Raw genomic sequence first — 23,569 nt, 5'->3', positions numbered from 1 at the left:
ACTGAGCCACCTAGTCATCCCGGAATTAAAAATTTTTAAAAATATTTTTATTTATTTATATTTTTTTATTAAAAAAATTTTTTTTTTAACATTTATTTATTTTTGAGACAGAGAGAGAGCATGAACAGGGGAGGGTCAGAGAAAGAGGGAGACACAGAATCTGAAACAGGCTCCAGGCTCTGAGCTGTCAGCACAGAGCCCGATGCGGGGCTCGAACCTACGGACCGCAAGATCATGACCTGAGCCAAAGTCGGATGCTTAACCGACTGAGCCACCCAGGCGCCCCTGTTTTTATTTATTTTTGAGAGAGAGGGAGAGAGAAAGAGCACAAGGGGGGGGGCAGGCAGAGACAGAGGGAGACACAGAATCTGAAGCAGGGTCCAGGCCTCAGCACAGAGCCTGATGTGGGGCTCGAACTCACCAACTGCAAGATCATGACCTGAGCCAAAGACAGACGCTTAACCAACTGAGCCATCCAGGCACCCCTGTGTTAAGAATTAAAAAAAAAACAAAAAAAACAAAAACCAAGTGGCAACTAAGTTGGATGCAACTTTTTCAAAAGTCCAATATAATTAATCCATAGTAAGATTTAAACTTTTTAAGTGTAAAATTCCATGAGTTTTGACATGTGTACAGTCATATCACCACCACCGCTGCTATAAAAATACATTCTCATCTTCCTGAAAAGTTTCATTGTCCCTTTTTGTAGTCAATCTCCTCTGACTAGCCCTGTGTCCAGCAATTATTCATCTGGTTTCTATTCCTATATAGTGTTTCTTTTTTCAGAATGCCGTATGCATGGAATCATACAGTATGTAATCTTTTTGTATGGCTTTTTTTTCCAGTAAGCATAATATAGCTTTTGAGATTCAGCCATGCTGTGGTACATATCGTATGCCACATATCATGGTTTTTTTCTTTTCATTGCTGAGAAGTATTTTATTGTATGGATGTACTAATATTTGTCCATCCCCCAACTGATGGGTATTTGAGTTGCTTCCTGTTTTTGGCAATTATGAATAAAGCTACTATAAACATTTGTGTATAAGTATTTATGTGGACATATATTTAGGTTTTTCTTGACAAATACCTAAGTGTGGGATTGTTGGGATATATGGTAAGTGAAGGTTTAACTTTATGAGAAATTGACAAACTATTTTCCCAAGCAGCTGTCTCATGTTGCATTTCTATCAACAATGTATGAAAGTTTCAGTGTCTGCATCCTAGTCAGCACTTGGATTTGTTGGGTTTATTTATTAAGCCATCTAATAGGATTGCAATGGTGTCTAGCTACTTTTTTTTTTTTAATAGCTTTATTGAGATAAAATTCACATAGAATTTGCATAGAACTCACCCATTTAAACTATGCAGGCAGTGGTTTTTAGTATATTTTCAGATAGGTGCAGCTTTCATCACAGTTTTATTTTTTATTTATTTTTATTTTTTAAAATGTTTATTTATTTTGAGAGAGAGAGACAGAGAGAAAGGGAAAGAGAGGGTCCCAAGGCAGGCCCTGTGCTGTCAGTGTAGAGCCAAATGTGGGGCTCAAACTCACGAACCATGAGATCATGACCTGAGTGGAAATCGAGTCAGTTGCTTAACTGACTGAGCCACCCAGGTGCCCCCATCACAGTCTGTTTAGAACACAGTCATCACTTCAGAAAGAAACTCCCTGCACTTTTTAGCTGTCACCCCCTGTCCTCTCCTTTCCCAACCCTCATCCTAAGCAACCTTGAATCTTTGTGTCTCTCTAGATTTTCCCATTCCAGATATTTCATGTGAATGTAATAATATGTGTGTTTTAATGACTGGTTTCTTTTATTTGGCATGACGTTTTCAAGGTTTATCCATGTTGTAGTATGTATCAGTATTTCTTTCATTCTTTTCTGTGGCCAAATAATATTTCATTATGTGGATATGACACATTTTGTTAATCCATTCATTAGTCGATGGACATTTGTTTGGGTTGTTTCTACCTTGAATAGTGCCATTGTAAACATTCATGTGCAAGTTTGTATTTCCTTGATGATTAATGATGAGAATCTTTTCTTATATTTATTTGCCATCCATATATGTTTGGCGAAGGTCTTTGTGAATATTTTGCTCCCACCTTTAACATTTTATTTTGAAATGATTTTAGATTTATATAAAAGTTTGCAAAATAGTAGAGAGTTCCCAAGTACACCTGTCAGGTTGTTTGGCTGTTAGTACTTTACAGAACCATGATATATTTGTCAAAACTAAGAAATTACTATGAGAACAATATTTATTGAACTATAGACTTTATTTGCATTTTACCAGTTTTTCCACAAATGTCTTTTTTCTGTTTAGGATCCAATTGAGGATACCACATTGCACTTAGCATTTTGAAATATTAGATCTTTTTCCTTGAGTTGTGAGAGCTCTTTATATATTCTGGATACAAGTCCTTTGTCAGATGAATGCCACTTGTAACTTTGCAAAATCGTATTCAATAAAATAATTTTTATTTGTAGCAGAATCGTTACTCATTCTGTGTTTTAGCTAAATGCAAATACGTATATTTTTAAATGCAGATCACATTTATATAACACTAGAGGTCTGTAGCTTCTCCACTTATATAACAAATGAGTATGTTCTAAAAATCGTGAAAAATTATATTTTCTCTAGATTTCACCATAGTTTTGTAGGTATGTTCTCAACAGAATATTTTCTTCTTGCTGAAATATTCCCTGTGTGATATGATTAATTTTTCTGACAAACATACACATAGGGAAAGACCCTTTGCAAACATGAAAATGTCGTTGCACAGAAAGCCTCTAAGGGTCAGGGGGCCTTAGGAACCTTTTGCGTGAAGCAGATGATTTTTGTTTTTATTTTTTCCTTTCCTTTTTATTTATTTATTTTCTTAAAGCTTTATTTATTTATTTTGAGAGAGACTGAAACAGTGTGAGTTGGGGAGGTGCAGAGAGACGGAGAGAGAGAATCCCAAGCAGGTTTCACACTGTCACCACAGAGCCTGTTGTGGGGCTCGAACTCACGAACTGTGAGATCATGACCTGAGCCCAAACAAATAACTGGATGCTTAGTCGACTGTGCCACCCAGGTGCCCCTTTATTTTTTCCTTTTTGTTTTTAAAAAACACTTTTTTTAATGTTTATTTATTTTTGAGAGAGAGAGAGTGAGCAGGGGAGGGGCAGAGAGAGAGGGAGACACAGAGTCTGAAGCAGGCTCCAGGCTGTGAGGTGTCAACACAGAGCCTGATATGGGGCTCAAACTCAGGAACTGTGAGATCATCATGACATGACCCGAAGTTGGATGCTTAACCAACTGAGCCACCCAGGCGCCCCTATTTTTTCCTTTTATAGTGAATCTCACTACAGAAATATTTGTACCTTAGATATCAGTAAACATTCACTACTCCTGTGTATCCTTGTAATAGAAATTAAATAATTCAAGTGTTTATCAGGGTTCTACGGTGTGCCACTCAGTTTTAGCCATTGAGGATACAGCTGTGAACAACAACAAAGCCCTTGCTTGCTAGGTGGAGCTTACATTCAGTGAGGGGAGGCACACTAAGAAGCAAATGTATAACATCACATGTTGATAAGTATTATAGAAAAATATTAAGCTAAGTAAGGTCACATTTGAAGTGGTATTGGAAGAAGGACTGAATGAAGCTATAGAACCAGCTTAGTGGTAAACAGAAAACATTGAAGCCTTCAGGTGGGATCTTGTTTTGTCATGGTGAGGAATGGAAGCTTCAGGGTTGAAGTAGTTAGTGGCAAATGAAAGGTACTGACATCAGAAGATTAGCAAGGGAGGCCTGATTGTGTAGGGATTTTGGCATTTATTCTGAGCACATTGGGGAATAGGAACCAGTGGAGGGATTTGCGTAGCAGTATGGTAAGGTCAATTCTGGGTTGAGACTAGTCAGCAGAGGGGAAGAGGGTAGAAACAGGGACACCAGTCAATGAGGCCAGTGTAGTCAGCTAACTGTGATAGCAGGTGGTGGAAGGGAGAAATGGTCACATGTTGGGTACATTATGAAAGTAGAGCAGATAAGATATATTAGAATTGGGTGTGAAAGCAAGAGGACTCAAGGATGACTTTATGGTTTCTGAAAGGATGGGGATGATATTTATTGGGGAAGAGGACTTGGGAAGATTAGGTTTGACTGAAGAGGGATGGGCTAGGCTGGTGGTGATAGTAACCAGGAGTTCAGTTTTAGAACAAGTGGAGCCTGGGATACTTAGTTATGATCCAAGGAATTGTTTTCAGGCAAGTAGTTTGGAGTCTGCTGGGCTGGAGATTTAAAGCTACAATGGCTTGTTTGTTTTTGTTTAATTTAGAGCACGCAGGGGAGATGACTAGGAATCCAAGGCTACAGTGGTTTTTAACTCACACCTGAAATCTCTCTATCGTTGGAAGCCTTAATCTGCTCTTAGTGATGTGAGTGCCTAGCATAGTGCTTGATAGGAGATTTAATAAATATTTGATGAATGGACTTGAAATTCAAGTCTCAATACTGTTTTGTCTAATGATATATTTTATTCTAATAGTTTCTGGTATTTGAAATACACTGTACTTTCTTTCAAATGAACTTTAATAAAATGTAACTTTATTAAGTCATGATAAGTTGCCCTTCTTAAGCAATAGTTTCTGGAAGTATGTGGATGTTAAGAAGTAATATGTAGATGTTAAAAAGGAGAACATGCATCTGAGCGGCAGTTCCCTCATACCTTTGCCCCTCATTATCATCAAAAGTGCCATCTTTGTTGCTAGATCAAAGGTAAGATAGACTGAGTGGCTTAAACAATAGGAATTTATTTTCTCACAGTTCTGGAGGCTAGATGTTCAAGATCCAGTTTCTGACTGCTTTGGTTTCTGGTGATGGTCGCCCTCTTGCTGTGTTCTCACATAGACTTTTCCTCTCTTCAGAGAAAGAGGGCCCTCCTGTCTCCTTCATTCAAAAGGACACCAGTCCCATTGGACTAAGGCCCTACCCTAAAGGCCTCATCTAACTGTAATCACCTGCTAAGGGCCCCATCTTCAGTTGTCACAATGGGGGTTTTAGAACCTCACCATTTGAATTTGGTGGGAGTGAGGGGGGGAACACAGTTACCATGGTAGCCTGTTTAAATATGGGGTTATTTTGCAATTTTCCTTTTGTTTGGAAAAACATTTTGTTTTAGGTGTTGATACCTGAGGCATCTTTCTAGGAATGAGAGTGACTTTGTGAAAAATAAATGCAAAAATAATGCAAAGATTTAAGTTTACTGGGAAGGGCAGTTTAAATTTCTGGGATGCTTACATTGTAGAATATTAAATTCATGCAACTCATTAGCTATAAGCACAAAGAATAATAGTGATACTTTAAAAATGTTTTTTTATCCTGATGGAATTGATTTTAGTGAATTAAATTATTCAGTTGTAATTAACATTCAACTAATGTACTAGGGTTCTTAAATTCTTTTCGTAAGTAGGGAAGATGTGCCCACATACAGATTTAATTGCATTATTAATTTGCTTAGCATTTTCGTGGTGTAATTGACTTTTGCACAGACTGAATTGCTAATTAGTGGATCCTTAATGAATATGGCTTAATTTTACCACATAATGTGGCCTGCTACATCAACACAAGCTTTCTCTAGGGAGGTATTGCGATAAGAGGTATCCCCATAGACATTTTACATTGATATCTGTTTCATCCCACCCTGACCCTGCTGAAAAGGACCAGTAATCTGAGATAGATGGAGATAAACACACACATCCATATACAAATGGGTCTACATACACAAAATATCTAACTACTATAGAATATTCTGTTCTTTTTGGTAAAAAGTATGAAAGTATAGAGCTCATATTTTCATGTCCATTTTATCCGGCTAAAGCTACAAAGCCTGTGATACCAATAGTTTTGTTAGAGTTTTCAGTGCCGCATTGAATAAAATTTTATCTCTTTTCAGCTTTTGAAATTTAGGCAGTATGGGAAGGAAACAAGAATAAATTCATACCTTAGGATGCAGGCCAAACCTTGTCAGAATTCCATGCTGTTAAAATCTCATTGAGTTTAATAAACAGACTCTAATACACCAATAAAGGTAGGTGGTTCACTGCCCTTGTGGTCAGTTAGTTAACTTCATATTTGGGAAGCAGAAGGATTCATATAAAGGAATAAAATAATGTGTTCGGAGAAAATATTTTCCTCCTATTTTTATTTTTTCTTATTTTTTTAATGATAAAGACAAAGGGATTTTGACTTTATATTTTGAGTTTGGTAGATTGAAAGGATTAGGAAATGCACTGTAATAATCTTATCCCATATCTTTATCATCTTTATTTGCTACTTCACTGGAGCATTAAAAACTGTTGTCTGAGACCACTTGAACCAAAAGTAACAGGACCAGGATATGAATCATGTAGTTCTAATTTAGAGTTAGTCCACACACGTTGAATGGATACCCAGCATAACTACTGCTCAAAGGGAGTTTCCAGACAATAATGAGTTGAAATTGGTAGGATAGAAGAGTACTGTAAAATTTCCATGAAATAGAGCCTCAAGCAATTTGGTACATTTTCAGTGAATGGGTGAATGTAACATAAATTTTAACAGTGTAAACTTCTAGGAGCTGCATACTTGCACCCTTGAGGTACTTTGTCACTTGCCAACTATTTTTTTTTTTTTTTAACACATTTATGTGTGTGTGTGGCACTGTGCTAGTAGGTGCATTGAGATATTCAGATGAGTAAGAGTGCAGGCAACTCACAGTTCAGGGAGGCAATACTCATTGGAGAAGAATTCATACAATTGTGGAAGTGATGAGGTGGTATGAAAAAGAACAAAAGGAAATTTAATGCTCAGGTGTCAAATGACAGACACCATAACTGTTTCTGTTGAAAGGATTGTTGGTTCCTCTGTAGCCTCTTCTATACACTTTCCTCAATGTCATTCGAAAGTATAATTCTATAATACTTAGGGCTTTGAGAAGAGCATCTTACACAGTGTAAAACACATATTTGGAGCATAGAACAAGAAAAAATTCTAAGGCATTTTGAGCAACATTTCCTGTCATTATATATCCAAATCCCCAAAATATACAGAGTACTTTTAATTTTTTCTTTAAAGGCTATTATGGTAATTTAAAATCCAATAATATGAATATTGGAGGGATCTTAAGCTCCAAATTATTCTAAAGTTATCTTTTTTCATGTAAGTTTTGTTAAAGAGATTTTCCTTTGTTTAGTGTTAATGGATCATGAACAAAGTGGACAGATTTTTGCCAGTCATAAACAACGTTATATCCTGTTGATTAAATAGAAAATACCTAAGTAAATGTGCTAAAAATGGATTCCTTCAAGTTTTTAGTTTTGTCACACCGTGGGGTGGAGTCTTTAAGCAGGAAGACTGAAGTCCAGTAAACAGGAAATGCGTGCTGAGACAGATTAAAAAAAATTTTTTTTAAATTCTTGAAAGAGAGAGCGAGTGAACATAAGTGGTGGAGGGGCAGAGAGAGAGGGAGAGAGAATCCCAAGCAGGCTCTGCACTGTCAGTGCGGAGCCTGACACGGGGCTCGAACTCACAAACTGGGAGATCATGACCTAAGTGGAAATCAAGATTCAGAAGCTTAACTAACTGAGCCATCCAGGCACCCTAAGAGACCGAGTTTGAAAGGGAAATAGAAGCCCATGCTCTGAGAATTTTAGTGGAATATTCCACCATTATGAGTACCTTTTTAAGAATGTGCAGTGTTATGGAGTGCCACATTGTCTTTTTTCTCATTGCTTTAATACTATGGATGACAAATGATCTCTACTGGGATTGCAGGTTGCAGATTAAAGTTCTGCAATTTAATTCAGTTGTATTTTCACAGGCTAATGCATTGTGTTTAACCTCTGTGTTTTCAATACTTTATACTGAAAGGTACTTTTTCATTTGGGTGGTAGGTATAATTTAGAATGGTTAGTAGAATTTCATATTCTTTAGTATAGCCACATGTTTTTATATTTACATATTTATATGTATTCAAGAAAGTTGGGAAAATGCTAGTTATTATATTTAAAAAGCACTCTCCCCTCCTGGAACTCCCAGCAGATAAAGAGGAAACCAACCTGAACTTACTTTTCTCTTCCAAAGCAGTTATTTTTGGAAGGCATATATTAATTCCGGTGATACTACAATTTCTTAAAAATATTTTTGGGATGTTTCTTCTGTAATTGCCAAATATTAGGTTTGGGTGGTGACAGCTGTAAGCGTTAAACATATCAGAGAATTCAGGATTTGCTGTGGGCTGGGAAAATGGAGACCTGGATAAGCAATGTAGTGTTGTGGAAGGCTCTTCTAATTATGGGGGATCAGTATGGGAAAAGGGTCTCAGTGATAATTCCCTAGTAGGCAAAGTAGGAAACAAAATCAAAAGTGGCACGTTATTTAAGCAGACAGAGGCTGAGAGGGAGAGTATTTAACATTCATAATGCCAATTTAATGTCTAATGGAAGATCTTAAAGGCTGTGATGATGAATATGTTTTGTGCGTCAAATTTTTTTCTAGAAATTTTTTTATTTTTTAAATTTTAGACAGAGCTTGAGCGGGAGAGGGGCAGAGGGAGAGTGAGAGAGAATCTCAAGCAGGCTCCACATTCAGCACAGAGCCTGATGTCGGCCTCTATCCCACGACCCTGGGACCATGACCTGAGATGAAATCAAGAGTTGGATACTCAACCGAGTCACCCAGGTGCCCCTAGAAATACGTTTTTTAATTAAAAAAATGCAAACAGTCTACAACATCATCTAAAACAACATAAATAAAAGTAAGTCTCTCTTGTATACCACCATCCCAAAGTCTCTAATAAGTTTTTATATACTGAGAAAAATGTTTTGTGATCCTACAGCACACACACCCACACTCGCACGCACACAAGTGTAATCATTCTATACATATAATTCTTGCCTTTTCTTTTACACAGAATTCCTGTGAGATGATCCCGAGGTCAGCCATGTTCTGTACAGAGGTTGTACAGTGTTCTCCTGGCTGCATCGTGATTTATCTCAGCAGCCCCCAAGGGTGGACATTTAGGATTTTTTTAGATTCCATGTCCCCCCTGACAAATAATGTTGTGGTGAATATCTTTGTACATGTGTGTGTATGTGTTTGTGGAACAGATACATAGATTAGATCTGGTAGTAGAGTTACCAAGTCTAAGTATATTGCCAAATGGCTCATTGAAAAAACCGTATCAGTTTGTATTTCCACCAACAGTGTGTAAAACCTATGCCAACAATGGATTGTCATTAAACTTTTCTAATTTTGCCAATCTGAGAAGTGAAGAATTATATCCCAGTGTTCAGATAAGATTTTTTGATTCTAAGTGAGGTTAAATATATTTTCATATGTTTACTGGGTAATGTTGAAGGCAGTTTTAACCAGTTTACCTATATATCAATAAGAAATGCTTCATTGTAAGTGGAGACCGCCCAACAAACCATGGAATCCTGAAAGCCTAGCTCCTCTATAACACAGGAGAAATGCTCATCTCATTGTATCACTGTTGGTTGGGGGCATGTGTGCATAATGGAAGACATAAAGAATTCCCTGTACCTTCTGAGTACGTATGACTGAACATCTTTTCCATGTTGTATACATCTAAGATGATAGGTTTAACAGTTTTATTCTTTTTAGCAAAGAACATTATAAAGAGCAGTTGAAAAAAATGACTTAATTTGGATATTTATTTTTCTTTTTTGATTTTGAAAGCAAGAAGAGATACCTTAATGCCACTCAGAATGTTAAAAATCATGGTAATAGCTTGTTTTATTCTTTTTTCCTTTTTGTTACAATTAAAAGGTAATGGATTTATAGCTTTGGCAAATGAGGAACATTTTTTCTAATGTATAATGAATCCAGATTGATTTCTGACAAAACCAATAAGCAATTTATTTGCAATATTTGAAAGTAAATTATAGGATGGAAAAATCCTACTGGCACGTTGGCAAGTGGATGGGACCAGATGATCAGATATTTCATTTCTACATCTACATTTCATGAGTCAGTTTCACACAACAGCTGCTATGGAGGAAGGGTGGATTTGCCGGAATACTTCATGGTTTATTAAAAAGAAAAGAAAAAAAAGGAAAAACCCAAAATCCCACCAACCCAAACCCATGCAAAAATAATACAAAGTGCATTTGGGCATGAAAGGGTAAACTGAGTAAGTTATTGCTAATAAATAAGATTGCTGAAAACATACAGTTCTAAAAAGAGCCCTTATTTTTTGGTTTCCAGTTTTCAAATAACGGAAAGCAATGGCTAATTAAAAAAGTCATAACTAATAGCAAACATTTACTGAATAGTTTCTGTGTGAAACATTTTACTGTGTTATGTGAAGAACATATCCCATTTTTCAGAAGAGGCTTTGGAAGTGCTGTGACTTGTCAGGGCTGATATAGGTGTTAAATGGTAGAGCTGATGTTGGAATCCAGGGACCCTGTTCTGGAACTTGTGCTGTTAAGCACTGTGTAAAATTGGATTTAAGTCGTTAGGAAGAACAAATGTCATTTGTAACATTGGGCCTATATTATTAAAATAAATACCTGCTGATTTTAAAGTACTAAAAAAATTTCCTTGAGCACTTTTCAAGGATTAAGTATATTTTTTTCGTATAATAAATAGCAATTTCCTTTAATTTTGTTGATGAAAAATGTTGGTGTTTGTGCCACTCTTGATTCAGATCTTAATTCTCCCTTGTTTGGGTCCCAGGAATTATGTGAAAACTTAATGGAAACCCATAAAAGTGAGACACATAAAAATTATACATTTGAAATGTTTTATTTTCTCCATCTTATGGTATACTCATGGGGAATGTATTTTTTGGTACAAAATATTCCACTGGACCCAGAACTAGTTGATTAGTAAAAGGAGGATTTGTAAAAACCATGTGATATTTTACATTGACTGAGGGCTTGGATCAAATTTTGTAAGTTTTGTACAGCTGCAAGGATATATTACATACAATACTCTGGGTAACATCTTCATCAAATGTTACATAGTTGCTTATTTGATGAAGCAAATATTGATATTTGATGAAGGGTGAGTTGTTTGGAGTAAGTATTCCCCGCTTTTTTTTTTTAAGTTTATTTATTTATTTTGAGAGAGAGACAGAGAGAGCGAGCTAGAGAGTGTGAGCGGGGGAAGGGCAGAGAGAGGGAGAGACAGAATCCCAAGCAGGCTCTGCACTGTCAGCTCAGAGTCCTGATGTGGCTCAAACTCAGGAGCCATGAGATCCTGACCTGAGCGGAGATCAAGAGTGGATGCTTAACCACCAGAGCCACCCAAGCACCCTGCTGGCTTTTTTGTTTATGTTTTGTTTTTTGGAGTTTATTTGGACGGGCAGGGTGCTTTTGGGGGGCAGAGTTTTCTCTGACTGAACAAATACCTCCCTTTTTCACAGACCATGTTGTTGCCATGGAGACCTTTAGATTCTATAAATGCAGCCTCTAATAACAGACAGGAAGATGACATTGGGTTGAGTGTGGGTGCGTGAGAGTGGAGTGCAGTCCAGATGTGTAGAGTCTGTTTGTTCACAGAAGTCATTTTGCAGTAGCCAGAAGCCCATTGGTCTTTTTGCAATCTCCCTTTTGCTTGTTCTTTTTTTCCTATGTATGTGTGTGTGTGTGTGTCTGACATAGAAATAATGGAACAGTATAGAGGAAAAACCCTTTTTTCCTTCTCTAGTCTCATACTCTTACCTTTCAGGAGAAGACCAACTGTTGTCAGGAATTTGGTGAGTGTCCTTGCGATGTTTTTATTCTTTTACTGCATATGTGTCATTTTTTACTCATATGTGTTTTGTGTTTCTGAAGTTATCTTACTACTACCATGCTTCATATATCATTATGCAACTTGCTTTTTTCTCGCCCATATTTCTTGAGTTCTCTTCGTGTTGATATATGTCTGATTAATTTATTTTAGCTGGTGTATTGTATCACAGTTAACCTTGTCCTTTCGTTTTGGATGTTTAGAGTGTTTTCCCATTGTACTTCTTTGTAACTCCTCAGTTCTGTTTTTCCCTATCCTTTCCATATTGTGGGGTAGAGGATTCCATTTAATTTTGATTTGGCTAAGGCTAGATCATAAGCTATCCTTAATCTGTTCTGCCGTTTTTCCCCCCACTAAGCTCTGTTTATTTTATTATTTTAAAAAATTGTTTTAGGTATCCTCCAGTCATTCCTTCTCTTCACATATTCAACCTGGCAAAATTGAGCTGTGATGTGTATTACCCAGGTACTTGTAGCCTGGCCAAGTTCCAGGATGTCTTTGATTATCTCCTCAAGTTATGTGTTTTTTTTTTCAATATATGAAATTTATTGTCAAATTGGTTTCCATACAACACCCAGTGCTCATCCCAAAAGGTGCCCTCCTCAATACGCATCTCCCACCCCCCCCCTCCCTCCCACCCCCCATCAACCCTCAGTTTGTTCTCAGTTTTTAACAGCCTCTTATGCTTTGGCTCTCTCCCACTTTAACCTCTTTTTTTTTTTTTCCTTCCCCTCCCCCATGGGTTTCTGTTAAGTTTCTCAGGATCCACATAAGAGTGAAAACATATGGTATCTGTCTTTCTCTGTATGGCTTATTTCACTTAGCATCACACTCTCCAGTTCCATCCACGTTGCTACAAAAGGCCATATTTCATTCTTTCTCATTTCCACGTAGTATTCCATTGTGTATATAAACCACAATTTCTTTATCCATTCATCAGTTGATGGACATTTAGGCTCTTTCCATAACTTGGCTATTGTTGAGAGTGCTGCTATAAACATTGAGGTACAAGTGCCCCTATGCATCAGTACTCCTGTATCCCTTGGGTCAATTCCTAGCAGTGCTACTGCTGGGTCATAGGGTAGGTCTATTTTTAATTTTCTGAGGAACGTCCACACTGCTTTCCAGAGCGGCTGCACCAATTTGCGTTCCCACCAACAGTGCAAGAGGGTTCCCGTTTCTCCACAAGTTATGCATTTTTCAGAAGAGTAAATAACAGCATTCCTATTGTAAGAAACTGTAACATTTTTGGGCCTAGAATATTTAGAGAAAGCAAAACAAAAGCAAAAAAACTTTTGATCAAATTCTGTTGATGATTTTGCTTGCTAAACAACTTGGATTCTTACTTTTAATTCTTATTTTTAATTTCCTTATTACCATGACAGTATTCAGAAGGTACCGTTTAGGACTCAGTGGTTGCTCAATACAGTTATCAAAATATAGGCTATATGTATAGATCACTGCTACCCAGTAGAAATATAATGCACACCACACATATAATTTAAAATTTTCTAGTAGCCACATCAAAAAATGTAAAACTGAACATTGCAATACAGTTTATTTAACCAGTATATTCCAAAATATTGTCATTTCAACATGTAAGCTATGTAAATAGTAAATATTGAGATATTTTACTTTCTTCTTTTCATACCAGGTCTTCAAAATCTAGTGTGTATTTTACACTTACACAGCATCTCCACTAGGACCAGCAAACTTGCAAGCATTTCATAGCCACATGTGGCTAGTGGCTACCATATTGGATAGTGCAGGTACAGAACAGACAATTTTTAGAAGTACCAGTTACCGAGGAAGATATACAGATGGAAAATAAACATATGAAAATATGCTCCACATCAAATGTCATCAGAGTAAAGCAAATTAAAACAAGACACTACTACTCACCTGTTAGAATGGCCCATATCTATAACTGACAATACAAAATGCTGGCAAGGATTTGGAATAGTATGAACTCTCATTGCTGGTGGTAATGCAAAATGGCACAGCCTATTTGGAAGATGATTTGGCACTTTCTTTCTTTCTTTCTTTTTTTTTCCTTTCTTTCCTTCTTAACATTTATTTATTTTTGAAAGAGAGAGACAGAGCACGAGCAGAAGAGTGGCAGAGAGAAAGAGGGAGACACAGAATTTGAAGCAGGCCCCAGTCTGTGAGCTGTCAGCACAGAGCCCATTGCAGGGCTTGAACCCATGAACCGTGAGATAATGACTTGAGCTGAAGTCAGATGGTTAGCTGACTGAGCCACCTAGGCTCCCTGTTTTGGCGGTATCTTACAGACTAAATATAGCCTATCATATGATCCAGCAATCATGCTCCTTGGTATTTATCTAAAGAAGTTGAAAACTTATGTCCACACAAAAACCTGAGCATGGATGTTTATATATAGGAACTTTCCAAAACCTGCTAAAACTATTTTAAAACAAAGTTTTGGTTTTTTTTTTTCCCCTTTAAAGACAGCATTTGCAACATTAATCTAAAAATTGTTTTTTTGGGGGTGTCTGTGTGGCTTATTTGGTTAAGCATCTGACTCTAGATTTCTGCTCAGGTCAGACTCTTACAGTTTGTGATTTTGAGCACTGCATCGGGCTCTATGCTGACAGTGTGGAGCCTGCTTCAGATTCACTCTCTCCTTCTCTCTCTCCCTCCCCCACTTTTTAAAAATAAACATTTAAAAATTGTTCTTTTTTATTTTTCACATTACTGTTCCCGTAACCAGCCTTTTCTTTTAATCTGAAACTAAACATTAATGACTAAACATCATTGGGGAAAATTTCTTGCAGCACCAAAGATACTACCCTTAAAAGAACTCATTAAGAAAGGCAAACATCAATAGTGAACAGAAAAAAAAATGGAGAAATACAAAAAGAAGAAATACAGATGGCCTAAAATATATGAAAAAGTGATTTTCACTAGAAATTAAAGATACAGTTTGCATGAAATACTTTTGTTTTGTCATCAAATTGATATAATGAATAACACCCAGTTTTCCTAGGAGTTTAAGGAACAGGTACTGTCATACAGGGATGGTAAGCATAATATTTTATAACATTTTTGGAAGGTCTTTGGTAATATGCGCTAAAAGCCGGTACATGGCCTTTGACTCAGCAGTTTTTTTGGTCTAGAATTTATCATAAGAAAGCAATTAAGGATATTTGAACTTAATTTGAACTTAATTTGGCTTAATGTATAGGCCGTCTTCTGCCTTTTGACTTACGCAATTTTCACAGCACCCCAAGAAGCTCAAAGAGGTCAGATGACTTGCCCAGGGTCACACATTATCAGGTGGCAGGTGTATATTGCAGCATGCTTGAAATCCGCAGGGGAGGGGGGAGGGGAGGGGAAAAAGCAAGGACTTGAACATCTCAAATGAATGGCTTGATGGAATGAATAGAGTTTAGAGTGAAAGCCTATCTTGTCTTTTACTTCCTGAGGATATTTATAATAGAGGCCAGTGATGAAAGCTGACTACAAAACAGACTGCGTACTGTAATTGAGTTTTTAAAAATATACCCATATGCTCACATACATATGTGATTAGAAATCACTTCAACAGAGTCAGGTTCAAATTTTTGCTTTGTTCCTTACTAGGTGTGTGACTTTAGTCAAGATACCTAACCTCTTATTGCCTTAATTTTCTTCACAGAGATTCTATTACCAATTTACAGGTAGTTGGAAGGATTAAATTAAACAGTTTTCTATAGTGTTTGGTACATATGTTTAATAAATGGCCTTCAAAAGTCTTTAAAAACCTTGTTTCTGAGAGAGGGGGTTATATAATTTAAATTTCTTATTTTCTGTATTTCCACTTTTTTCTACAATAGGTATGTTTTGTGAATTAAAAAAAAATTAGAAAATGCTTAACTTACTTTTAGCTTAAAGAGAAAAAAGATTGATTAGATGTTAGATGAGACATATACCAGAAATTGTTATATTGCTTTCTCAATTGGAAAATTTAGAGAACCACTCACCTGATGTTAAAAATAGCCCTTCAAGTATATTTACATTTAATAGTATTTATGAAGATAGTAGAATTCATTGAATCGTAGGGCTTAATTTTTACTGTTAAATTAGATGGTTAGGTGAAGTTCAATAAAGAAAGAATAGATGTTGAAAGTTGCAAATGCTAGTTCCTTATATTTATTTTCAGAAAGTTTTTACTTTTAATCATTTCTTATATTTTGAATCAGGAAGTGTTGGCAACCCTTAATAAAGAGAAGTAGAAAGTATCAAGTGATTTGCTTATTTTGGAGGTTCTATATGATGCAGTTTCTGATTATTTTTCCTGATTTTATTTCCATTTTGCCTCTGTCTACTTTGAAATATCTGTAATACATATTGTGGTCCTTGTTTAATAACTACCTATTAAATACCTACTCTTTGCATTTAAAGTGGAATTTCATTGTGATTTTCATGGTTTTCTTTGTTGTAAACCATTCTTAGCTTTGTACTTAGGCATTAGGTACAGGAGTGAATCAGGATTTCATATTACATCACCTCAGTAGTAGAATGAACATTTTTCTATTTTATTGGTTGCATTCTGGTGGGACTGTCAAGAATAAGTCCAGAAGAAACCAAAGTAAACCTAATTCTTGTGAACACATTGTTTTATTTCATGCAAGTTCTCTCTATAACCTATTTTTCAAATGTTGACATTTTATAAAATGTCTGTTGCCATGTTTTTTGAAAAGAGGGTGTTATGGTCAGATTATTTTTTGGCTCCAAATTAATTTTGTATTAAACATATTTACTGCAGCATTTTTGGAGCTCTTGAATTTCAGCTCAGCATCATGCCTCTGTAAGGCAGGAGAAAGTAGAGTATGCACTTTCCAAATTTGTTTGACTAGGCAATGCTTTTGCAGAATCATCATGAAACACACTCTGGGAAATACTGTTTTAAATAAAAATATAGAGAGCAAGAAGAAGAAAAAAAAAGAGCTAAAATATCTACTCACTGAATAAGTTAAACTGGCTCTTAAAACTGTATTTTGGACACTTTAAAAGATAGCATATTTAGTTAAAATATTAGTTTTAGTTTTTTTCCTCCTTCTGTCCCCATCCATCTATCCCTTCTTTTTATTTATTTAAGAATATTTAAATTAAAAAAAAGTTTATTTTTGAGAGAGAGAGAGAATAAGAATAAGAATAAGAATAAGAATAAGAATAAGAATAAGAATAAGAATAAGAATAAGTGGGTGAGGAGCAGAGAGGGAGGGAGACACAGAATTTAAAGCAGCCTCCAGGCTCTGAGCTGTCAGCACAGAGCCCAAGGTGGGGCTTGAACTCATGAGCGATGAGATCGTGACCTGAGCCAAAGTTGGATGCTTAACCGCTGAGCCACCCAGGTGCCCTTTAAAAGAATATTTTACACAAGTGATGAAAAATAACTAGAGAATGACTCGGAATGTTTATTTTCCTAAATAGATTATTTCTGTGTACATTGGTAATAACAGTGCTCAAAAATTGCTTTTAGACTGTCCTATTTTGTGTAAACATTTCATAAAATAGAATTATTTATGATTGGATAGTTTCTCCCTTGTAAGCTTTAGAGCAATAATAATCAGAGTTCATAGGAGACATTGTTATCACAAACAGATATGACTTAGAACATTAATTTTATCCTAAAAACAGTTGAGCACAGGGAGAATTTTGGTCTAGAAAATTGCCTCTCTAATCTTAGAGTTTTTACTTAAAATATTTTGGGTTTTGCCCTGGAATTTGCAAATTCTAAGAGAAGATTCATCAAGTAGTATTATCTTGTTATTAGTTACATTGTTACTGTTATTAGTATTGATTTATCTCATTAATTGTGGTATTTATATTCTATGAAGTTACTGAGAAGCCTGAATTAGCAAATAGTGAGCCATTGCTTCTAGGGGAAATACAAGGTTAGTTCCTGCAAGCCTCTGGTCACAACCTTTTCGTCAATTGATCAGTATATAATCCTGTTTTATGTTAGAACTAGAGAAGAAAGTGAGATTCAGTGTATTGGCAAAATGTGAGAAAATTTACTAGGTAGGTAGAATTTGGAAAGGACAATAATAGAGGTTAATTCTCTTCCAGCACAATTCTTGTTCAGTACTCCTGAGAAGTAAAGGAGTCACATAATATTGCCTCACCATCATTGTCGTGTGTGTGTGTTTCCATCTTTTGAAATTCTTTCACTCATAAAGTTGTCTTTGTACTTTGGAGAATACGTATGTCTAGTGTCATTGAACTCAGATTGTAATCACGTTCTTTTGTAATCTCTTGTTTCACGTCACCTTTGTTTCTTGTTTTAGCTTTGTTTTAAATTCAGATTGCCCTAGAAACAGGTGACTGCTTTTAGTGTTTAGAAAAGATGAAGTGGTTAGTGATTGATATTTGGCTATGTTGATATATTTGAAGATTTGGGTTTTTTTGGTTTTGTTTTTGATATATTTGAACTTTTGTACAGTAAACTTTCTGGAGTTTGGTAAGAGGGTGAGTTAGTGATTGTCTAGGGGATTTTAGAGTTTAGAGATCCTTGATTGAACCATTTTATTTTTTAATTTTAATTTAATTTAATTTTTATATTTTAATTTTTACTTTCTAAATAAATAAATATTTATTTTTTATTTTAGAGAGAGAGAGAGAATGCAAGAGAGGGTGAGAAAGAGAATCTTTAGTAAGCTCCATGCTCAGCGCAGAGCCTGACCTGGGTCTAGATCCCACAACCCTGGGATCATGACTTGAGCTGAAATTAAGAGTTAGATGCTTAACCAGCTAAGCCACCCAGGCACCCCAATTTAACAATTTTTAGAACACACATTTGGGATCAAAGACCCAGAGGAAATGAGTAACTTGCTCAGAATCTCAGCTAGTTTTTGATTCCAGATTGTAGTCAGATTTCTTTCCATGTTACTATACTGTTACGGAAGATTCTACATTAGATTAAGTGGGTGAAACATGTTCTGTTTTGATAGTAATTGGTATGAGGATAGACCATGTGCCATGGGTACAATTCTGTTTGCCTAGGAAGTCAGTCATTTGTATAATCTATTTATAAATATACATTACATGCCATTTTTTAATAGATTACATATTTAAAGCATAATTTTTAGGGGTGAAACACTTAATATTATAATATATTAATAATATAAATATATATTATATTTGATATTTGAAATCCAGAAAATCCTGTAACTTCTGTAACATAAGCCATTGAAATTAACATGGGGAAACATTTAGCTGTTGTGGCTACAGTGATTCTCAAATTGGAAATAGAGGACAGACAGACAACCTTAAACTAAAAGGGGAGACAGATTTTTAAGATTTACAAAAGTTTACATAGGTGGGAAAAAGTTGAAAAACCTAGCATTTAAAGTCAGCATGAAATTCCAACTTAGCCGTTTTGATTTTCCATTTTGATTGACAATTTCTTTTGAACATTTCTTTTTATTTCCTCTTCCTTGTTTTGACATGATTCAAGAGGATTAGAAAATGGAATGTTTAGGCATTTCTTCTTCCTTTTGACTTTGAACAAAGGTGGGAATGTTCAGTAATAACAATTCTGTCTTGAGAAGAAACGTATTTAAGGGAAAGGAGATAATGGACTTCTTTGTGGGAAAAGTTTCCAGGTAGTGGAACAGATGTGATGTTATCTGTTTCTCTAGTAGAGCCTTTACTGGGCATTATTGTTCCCCACCTGAGTTGACTCTTTAGGACAGGAGAAACTCCTGGAATTAGTTTGAATGATATTGCAGAAGATGTGACGGTTTTCATATATGCCTTTGATTGCTTCTTAAAGAATAAAACAGTACTCTTTTGGCAAACCTGTGGCATTTAATTAGTAAATGCATCCTAATGCTTCAAGGTGAACTCATTTTTAACAGTAAGGGCATTTTGATCTTGAAAAAAATGTATTTTACTTGTATATGTTGTTATAAAGTATAGACAAGCTAAATGATTACTTTGAAAATGGTCACTTTCTAATTTCCTTGCTCTGAAGCCTTTGAAAAAAATATCCTCAATTAAAATATAAAGAATCAGAGTTTCCAGGCGGTCAAAACTTTATATCACCAAGTTGATTTTTTGTTGTTGTTGAGTGTAATTTCTCCTTTCCAGGTCTACCAAACTCTTCTAACTTAAAATGTAGCCATTGTCCCAATTTAACTATTAGATTCAGTAACATCCAACTTACGAAAACTACCTGATGTGAATTGCTGTCTTCTAAACCACCAAGAAATGCAAAAGTAGGCAGGATAATTGTGCTTGCTGTCAGGTTTTCACTGCTCTCTTTGGATAAAGTTAGTGGAGTTCTAAGTCCAGCTAAAATGGTGATTGTATTTATTGTTACTATAAATTATAATTATTAATAAAGGGTAGGCAGAAAGCATTCTGAGTTCGAAATTTCGGCTTATGGAGAATTAAAAAAAAAAATGTACATTGGCAAGAGACACCAGGATATCCTTGACCAACCAGATGGAGTAGATACATGGTTTAAAGAGACAATTTCATTTACTGTGCTGGGGAAGGAGTATTAAACCTAATTGGAAGCATGAGATCTGTTTTAATCACCCAGGATCCTGAATTAGCAGAGATTAGGAGGAAAGCACCACAATTTATGTTGGTGGTGGTTTTATTCTGCAGAGATTGAATTTATCATAGTGGTTAAGAATGCTAGGTTATTTCTTTCCTTTACAAACTGTGTGAACTTGGGCAAGTTACATACCTGTCTGAACTTTCTCATCTGTAAAATAGGGGATAATGAATAATCTACCTCATGTGACTCTTCTGAGGATTGAAAATGATCCTTTTTCAAACAGGTCGTTTTAATGAATTTGACACTGCTAACTCAGATAATTGAATTTGGATGATGGCTGCATTTTAGGTTAGAATTCTGAGAAGAGTTAGGTAGAACTGGGAAAGAGAAATTATAAACAAATAATTCAACTTGAGATAAATTTTTGATAAAAAGTAGTTAGAATAGCCTAGAGTAGTCTCTAGGACAAGGCAGATGCTCAAATATGTTTGTGATTTTTATTGATGGTACACCTATTCCTTATGTAGTTGTGGTGGTAAAACTATGAAATTATTATTACCTCTTTTTGTAAATGGGACTCAGGGAAGTTAGGTCATTTGCTTCTTTGTAGGAAAGCTGAAATTGAAATCCTGATCCCCAAGTCAGGCTACCCCTACCATGTCCCAATATGCTGTGTTTCTGTTTTCTTTAAAGTACTAACAAATACTTATATACATTTATTCCAAAAATTTAAGTCAGAGCTTCCTGTAATCATTAAGGTTTCTTATGTTAGCAGTTTCAGTTTAATTGGTCTATGGCATCTTTGGTTAGGTAGGTTACTGTATGATAGCTGTAAAGCTGACTTACTGTAAACAAATACCATGATTTTTATACCCCATGTGAAAAATCATAATTCTGGTATCATAATGTCATCTAACACCATAAGATTAGCAAGTACAATGGTAATTAGGTGCTTTTGACAAGGAACCCAATTGCACTCCATATGAAGCCAATGATTGCTTCAGGTGTTCCCTTCTATATTTCCCAACTCCTCTGACTATAAGAATTACTTTGGGTTGGGGAGGCACGCATTCTGCTTATGAAAAATATAGATTCATAGGTCTCCAGAGTTAAAGAATTAGTACAGCTAGAGAGAGAGGCTCAGGAATATGTATTATTTAAGAAGCTCACCCCGTGACTCTGATGCTCAGTTAATTTAGGAACTGTTTCCCTAGTTGGCCTGTAGCTTGGTTCATTGGCTGTTCACTTTATTTGGCTAGTCAAGATTCTCGCATTGTCCATGCAAGGTGAGGAAAAGATAATGCTCAATTGTACCTTCTTCACAAGGAACTTCATGATCTATAAATATCAGTAAACATACGCAGACTCCATTAACCATGAGGTTAGGACTGCAGCTTTGCCCTTTATTGTAGGGATCTCAGATGTAGTTGAGTGAGCCTGAATGAAACTGCTATGTAATAGCAATATAAATGCTGGCCTACAGGGTATACCAATTCAGTGTCAGTCTTAAAAAAAAAAAAAAAAAAAAAAAAAAAAAAAAAGCCAGCAGGCTTGTTACTAAACACCTGGGAGAGGTAGGGCCATTGTGTTCCATCTATTATTGGTGATATTCCTAAGTTATGTGTTTATTGTATTCATCTACTATGGCTGATATATACTAAACTTTATTGCTGAATTATTTTGTGTTTATTGTATTTTTTACTATCCAGTTTGGGAATCATAAGCCTATGACCTTTTAAAATGGTTTCTAGGGTTTCAAAGCCATGCCTTTGACTTAACTTGACTATACCTGCTGGCCAACATGAATGAACGGCTTTTTAGACGAACAGGTTTTACAACAATATAAGGTTTGTTGACCTTGGTATTTATAATCTATTTGTGAAAAGGAATTCTTCACCAAATCCACTCTTTAGGATGGAGGGTAAACTTTAGAGATAACAACTTTATTTTTTATTTTCTTTAACGTTTTATTTTTTGAGAGAGAAAGAGTGCAAGCAGGGGAGGGGCAGAGAGAGGGAGACACAGAATTCAAAGCAGGCTCCAGGCTCTGAGCTGTCAGCACAAAGCCCGATGTGGGGCTGGAACCCACGAACCTGAGATCGTGACCTGAGCTGAAGTCAGATGCTCAACCAACTGAGCCACCCAGGCGCCCCCAAGAGATAACAACTTTAATCTTTGTATTAAGGCCATGACTTCCCTTGTCCTTTAAAATACCAACACTCCCTTTAGGAGTTTAAAAAAGACGCCCAGCATATATTTGCTACTAGAGTTTCTTTCTCTACGAAAGGAATCACCTTTCTCCTGTGACAATCCCTTAAGCAGTTGAAGCCATTCCACCACCTTTTCCCTTTCCTCTTGAGTTAATGGCAGTGGCAAGGTGGTTGGGGTAGGGAACCTGGTTTTGGAGGAGTTGGACTATGGAATGAGGCAGGTGGCAGTGATAGCAAAGCATAATGAAGTGTCTGTAGTGGTACTAGCAGAGGGGACCTGTGGTTGTATCACTTAAAAATTTTGCCAATTGGTTATTCTCCCAATTTGTTTATTCAGAATTTCAGAGTTTATTGAAAGTTGGTAGTATTTTATTCTTAAAGCAGAAAAAAAAATAAACTAGCAGGTTTTTATAATTTTTATTCAGGGTGTCTGTATTGCATTTTTGCCAAAAGTGAGAAGAAGCAAAGTTCCTGCTTATTCCCTGCACCTCCCCCTCTTTACTCCCCATCCAATAATAAATTATAGGAACTTCAGCTCAGTGTTCTTTTATTTTTCATTGTCCTCCTTATTTGGAAAATACTATTACTTAGGTATAAATATAGATACAGATGTAGATTATATTTGAACAAAGAGCAAAGGAAGGCATGTGAGACTGTCCTTTGGTTCTCTTTCTTGTGTCCCGGGTCTGGAAGGACTTTAGGATTATCTGGTTAATCGCCAGTCTTCCACGGGAGCAATACCTAAACCATCTTTATTGACAACACTTAAAAGATTATCAGACGATGGGTGTCTCGGTGCCTCAGTCAGTGAATCATCTGACTCTTGATTTCAGCTCAGGTCATGATCTCATGGTTCAGTTCATGAGATGGAGCCTGGAGTGGGGCTCTGGGCACACTGTGCGTGGAGCCTGTCTAAGATTCTCTCTGCCCACCCCCCTCAAAAAAAAAAAAAAAAAAAAAAGGAAGGAAAAGCACACAAAACTAAGTCTTCTCAGTTTGCTCATTTTGTACAATTTTATTCAATTTTTACTAATAGTACTTGCTAAATAG

General features: G+C 36.1%; 1 protein-coding gene across 7 annotated transcripts in view; it reads left to right on the top strand.

Moving 5' to 3' along the window:
• RAPGEF2 (Rap guanine nucleotide exchange factor 2) overlaps positions 1–23,569 on the top strand; it is a 253,639-nt gene that overhangs the window by 25,907 nt on the left and 204,163 nt on the right. For 4 of the 7 annotated variants that reach the window (XM_042983677.1, XM_042983673.1, XM_042983676.1 and 1 more), the window contains exon 1: positions 11,287–11,759. The exons of the other annotated variants lie outside the window; for them this stretch is intronic. In XM_042983677.1, the coding sequence (XP_042839611.1) occupies positions 11,634–11,759 (126 nt within the window). In that variant the 5' untranslated portion in view covers positions 11,287–11,633. Of the gene's footprint in view, positions 1–11,286; positions 11,760–23,569 lie in introns of those variants that run through there. 7 annotated transcript variants of the gene reach the window in all.

This window comes from Panthera tigris, chromosome B1, assembly GCF_018350195.1.
Source record: "Panthera tigris isolate Pti1 chromosome B1, P.tigris_Pti1_mat1.1, whole genome shotgun sequence".
In the NCBI taxonomy this organism is placed as follows: Eukaryota; Metazoa; Chordata; class Mammalia; order Carnivora; family Felidae; genus Panthera; species Panthera tigris.
The sequence above is the reverse complement of the archived record's forward strand: the minus strand, read 5'-3'. Positions and strand labels throughout refer to the sequence as shown.